The 5,522-nt window shown below is 39.6% G+C and overlaps 1 protein-coding gene across 1 annotated transcript in view; it reads left to right on the top strand.

Moving 5' to 3' along the window:
• clcn2b (chloride channel, voltage-sensitive 2b) overlaps nt 1-5,522 on the top strand; it is a gene marked incomplete at its 5' end in the record, with an annotated part of 109,845 nt that overhangs the window by 88,066 nt on the left and 16,257 nt on the right. The window contains 2 exons of the mRNA XM_015054803.1: nt 1,722-1,760; nt 3,554-3,658. Of these exons, the coding sequence (XP_014910289.1) occupies nt 1,722-1,760; nt 3,554-3,658 (144 nt within the window). The remainder of the gene's footprint in view (nt 1-1,721; nt 1,761-3,553; nt 3,659-5,522) is intronic.

A 5,522-nucleotide genomic window follows, 5' to 3' on the forward strand; every position in this document is an offset into this window, starting at 1 on the left:
TTTGGTTTTTTTTTAAGTGTTTGGGTGCTGTGGTTGGGTGTGGGTGTGGGTGTGTGTGGGTGGGGGGGGGGGGGGGTTCTGTGGGACCAGTGCATAGATGCTTGTTCTGAAGGACCAGGGGTGGTCCAGCCAAGGTCCTGCAAGGTTTGGGTGCCTGAATCCCAGGTAGAAAAGGTCCATGATTACCCCTGGTTCTGGTGAACCAAGGTGGGGTCAAGTCAAAGTCCTTGGTTTTCCATGGTTCTGGAGATCCAGGGGGTGGTCCAGTGAAGGCGCATGCGGGGTTTGGGTGTCTGAATCCTGTTGGCGACAGGTCAGCTTCGGCAGCAATGAAGATAAATAAACTGAGTTCCCATCATCCCCTGGTTCGCCCTTCATCTCTCTGTTGCTCTGGCACACATATGTTTTCCTAAATTCAGTCTTGTTAATGTAAATACATGATTGCAAGCACATGAGAAAATGACTGCATTTTACAACCCACTGCTCATACAGACCCATTTATAGGCTCCTGTGGTGAAAAAAGCCAGCAGTATAGCAGCGTGATCACACAATAAAACAAATTCAGAAAAATCCAACTGTCATTTTGAGAACATGTACTCAATAGGGGAAAAAAATCACTTGTCAAGATGGGACGTTTTAAAATTCCCAGTGGGACAATTGTTGGTACTCCTAACAATTTGCTAAAGATGATGAAAAGTAAATTATGCATTATTGTTTTCAGTTATAGGATTCAAGAACTTATAATTAGCAATCCATCACTTCTTTACCCAGAGGTATGACTATCATGAGAGTCGCAGTCCTTCTAGCCACTGGACACTGAGCTGGACGAGGCCTCATGTTAATCTTGTCCCCACAGAGAGAGAGTAGGATGATAAAGGAGGATTAAAAAAAACTCTGCAACAAAGCATGGGGTTACCAAGTCCTCACAACATCCATATTTTTGCTTTATTTATTGAGATGTTTGGGACTGATGTTGGAAAAGCTGTCTTCAAACCCGTATTACCAAACTCTCTAAATGTTCCAACCTTGTGAAATGCTAAAGGAAATCAAGCTTAGAATGTTTCTCCCCACTCCATGTGATGTATATGATTATGGCTGGATTTCAGTTTTCAGTTTGAAATGGTTTCTGCAATAAAGGATGGATTATCTGATTGATTTATTTAACTCATCTTTACTTCGATGCTAATTTGTCATACTTTGTCACAGAGGCATGAATTAACACCTTACATTATCGTTCTCCTCACCCAGATGTCTGCAAGTTTTAATTTGGTCGCCTGCAAAGTGTGTGTTTGCTGGTTCGACTCAAACTTGTCAAACAATGATATTGGACTTTCTATTGAAACTTCCCACAGATCTTTCTTTATAATGATCATCCTATGATGACATCTCATATATCACATCTCGCGCACTTATTAAACGTGCTCCTGTCACTCTTTTAGTCTCATTCCATTTCTGTCCATTTGTCACAAGACATTGGTGCAGTATAACATTCTTGATGTCTTCCATGTGTCTCTGCCTTCTGTTCACAGCTGTAGCCCAGAGGGTAGAACTGGAAATGAGAAATATTTAAGAAAGTAACAAAGAAACCAGAACTCTCTTTCATTTGTTTACCATGCGTTTCTGATGTACTTGGTTCTTCATGTTTTAGCTGTTTTTAGCTAAAACGTGAAATAACCTAAATTTTTGTTACTGATTTCTCTTCTATTGCTTCTCATCTACAGGATGATGGAGATGTGGAAGGCGACATGACACTTCGTGAGGTAAGACCCAGAGTTGATGACACAATGTTTGTATTGTGGCACAGACTTCCCAACTAATAGCAGCTCTCTCCCAGCAGAACAATACAATATTATACATCTTGACAGCTCTTAAAAATGCCCTGATGATGTCTTTAAGGTAATCTGAGTTAGTGTTTGAAGAATTGAGCTGTCCAGAAAGGAAATGGGGCGCAGCAGTTGTAGGGGCACCCTCCAGACATGACCATGAGGGAAATCATGGAGGTTATTGTTACTACCTTTCTGTCCCTGACTGAATCTTCAATAATGTAAGAGGAGTTCAATTTCAAAGTTGTGATGAATAAACTGCCAAGCATGGTGTGTGCTGTTCTGTAAATGAGAACTCTGTTCATAGAAAAGTAAATGGAGGATTTTATTAGGTAATTTGGAGAGAATGAACACTTGGAAGAATGAACTATTTTTAGGGAAAAATTATTTTCTACGTCTTGCTTTTTATGAGTATTTTTTTTTTTAAATTATTACTAAAATGGTTACCAAATATGTAGCAATGCATCACATGATGATATACTACATTGGGTTCACAACTATGAGACAAAGTAGGTTGATGGTATGCTTTTGAGAATCACCTTTTATTTTATTTTTTTAAATAATGCAAATGTTTTGCAAATCACAGAAACTAACTGGTCTTCAGTTATTCAGTCTACTGTGGATTCTATGATTCTCTTTGTTTTCTGATTACCTTAATGTCTCATTTGTATGTTCGTAAATTTAGTAAAGATTTCATTAATATTTAGCTGTAAATCTCCTCTATTGATTTATCTGATTCAGGTTTGATCATTTTAATATTTTATTATTTGAGCTACATTTGATAGTAACAAATACTGGAATCTGTTTTTTATGTTTTAAGAGTTTGCAACTTTTCCAAACAAGCATACATGTAGCCTTTTAAGAAAGTGGTTGTTGAAATTATATTTTAGTTGTGATCATCTTGTAGATGGGATTTATCTGCTGATTTCGAGGGTTAGTGTTTATGCTGGTGTCACACTGAAGAACTTCTTTCAAGTCTTCGATAGATGGAGACTACTTTTCATTCCATCTCTTCTCATTTCAAAGCCTATGTTTGTCTTACTGGAAACTCTGGTTACGCTTGATGTCATCACAGTCCGACAAACCTTGGCCCTTCGCTTTTTTCAATGTGCCCAGATGGGTCACTTACCCTGGAGTCGTATATTTTTGGATATGACATCATTCATAATTCATCCATCAACAGAACCTCTCATTTCCTTTCTGTCAGAAACATATTCCTCACCCTTTTTTTTTTCTTCCTTTCGTTCACTCAAATAACGTTCACCTTTCATAAATCTGCCATGTCACAGCTTCTGTCTTTGTCTCTCTTTGTTTGCCTCTGGTGCTGAGCAGCATTGCAGTGTAGGTTGCCTTTGATTTATAATCGCTCAGCGCTGCATCTGTGCCACTAAATGGATGTGATGTGTCAAATAGTGGTTTGGAAAATATGATGCTTTTGTCAGCTGATCACAGGCTGATATTAGTCATAAAGGCTTCATCTGTTGTCAGTATTTTCTGAACACGCTTTTTTTTTTTTATAGCCTAACCACAAAGATGTACAGCCAATAAAGACAGGCTCTAAATGTTGGGCTTTTTTTTTTTTTTTTTTACTGAGAATGTTTAAAATCCCGTTAATCGAGGTACATTTACCACTGACACTACTGCAAAGCACTTCACTGTTTTTGCCATCTTTCTGTCCTTTTAAATTTTTGCTGATCATCTCTGATCCTCCAAATCTGTGTGATTTGTAGATTCCAGAGTGGGAGGAGAGGCAGCTTGATGAGCAAGTCAACTTCAACAACTGCAAGATTGACCCCGCCCCCTTTCAGCTGGTGGAGCGCACTTCGCTGCATAAGGTCTGATTGGAGACACAGCTGCTGTTTACCCTCTTTGTGTATAGAAGTGCATCCTTCCTGATGGATGTGTTTCTCAGTGTTTAGAGGGATTAGCCAGTCGCCACTCTGAGCTGCACAGAGCCTTGAAGCTTTACAGTATTCACAACCCTTGACCGTTTCCTCACAGTGTCATATTATAAACATCAATGCCGAGGTTTTATGGTAGACCAACATAAAGTAGCACATTATTGTGAAGTGGAGGGAAATCTGAAAAGTGTGGTGTGCACACTTTTCAAATTGTATTTTGACACCAATCAGTGTTCTGATCAGATGAGACCAATCTTTTGCTTTGAGTCAAATTACTTTGTGTGGTGGAAAACTAGAACTGCACACCATCCTGGACACATCATACTGTCAAGCATTTTGGTGGTGGCACCATCATGCTGTGGGAATTCCTTTCTTCATCTGGTATACTAAAGCACTGTTTCCCAACCCTGGTCCTCAAGGCACAATGTCCTGCATGTTTTAGAGGTTTCCTTGAATTAATGTGCCTGACTCAACTGATTGCGGTTCAGGAAACGCCTGTTAATCAGTTATCAATTGAAATCAGCTGGGCTGTAGCAAGGAAATACCTAAAACATGCAGGCCAGTGTGCCTTGAGGATCAGAGTTGGGAAACACTGCACTAAAGGGCTGATGAGATGAATAAGTTTACCTTCCAGAACCAAAAAACCTATGCATACAGCAGGTGCTTCAATTAAATGGTTCACATTAAAATATGGTCACATGTTCAAAAGGCCCAGTCAAAATCCAGACCTAAATCAAAAAACTATTTGTGGGGAGACTTAATAATTTACATTTACTAAGTTTGAGCTAATTTGCGAAGAATGGCAGATATTTTTAGATGTGCAAAATTAAAGCATCATATAAACGGTAGCAAAGGACAATTGAAGTTAAAGTTCATTACTTCCTGAGTGAAAGAAAGGAGCTTCACTCTTCTTTATTTTCTTTCCTGCTTCACATTTCTGCAGCCCTGAGGAGGCTCAGTCTACAGTCACGCAAACACAGCTGTGGGTTGAAAAACTTCATACAGAGTACACCTGCATAGAGCTCCTTTGACTTGCCAGCAGTCATGGCAGCACCTAATGTCTCCCATCTATAATGCTACTGTGGCTCTCCAAAGTCTTCGGGGCTCCGTATGAATACTCTTTAAACATTTAAGAGCGAGGGATCCTGCACCAATCCATCTCGCTTCCCTCCTTTCACTGCATCCTGCAAAAAGTCAACATCACACACAATCTCCCTCAACATAAACAGTGCCATCACTTTTAGAAGAAAATGCAAAGGTACTTCTTCTGATGATTGACTCATTTATTCATTGATGATAGTTGGTGGAATTCTTTCTACGTTTGTGTGCCAAAGGACTGTGGAATAAATATAAACACAGGTTGTAGCTGGGATCTCTGGTTGCTGATAATTAGTGTGCTGCTGATCAGTTGATTGTGAAAAAGCCTGTGCAGCGGCATCAATCAATGCACCTCAATTTAAAGAGATGCTGGCGTCCTCACTGAAGCTGCTGCATTCTCCTCTGGGATACCTATTTGACAAATTACATTGCAGCTTACCGTGGCCTAAAAAACACTCAACATTCTTTTCTTGGCACAGCCTTTATTTTCTGTGCTCTGTGGGATCAATTCCAGCTATCCCAGATGGGGAAAGTCTCCCAAAACTAAAGTGCAGCTTGCCTCAGAAATAAAAACCATCTTATCCAGCAGAAAAGTAGTTGAAGATTCAGTCTTTTTATTTTTCTCTAGCTGCACAAATTCACCCTATTCCAGTGTAAATACTATAATTCAACAAATAGGCATAAGTATGATGACCTTGAA

The sequence above is a fragment of the Poecilia latipinna genome, unplaced genomic scaffold (assembly GCF_001443285.1).
Source record: "Poecilia latipinna isolate Pla-1442-1.1 unplaced genomic scaffold, P_latipinna-1.0 Scaffold1279, whole genome shotgun sequence".
NCBI lineage: Eukaryota > Metazoa > Chordata > Actinopteri > Cyprinodontiformes > Poeciliidae > Poecilia > Poecilia latipinna.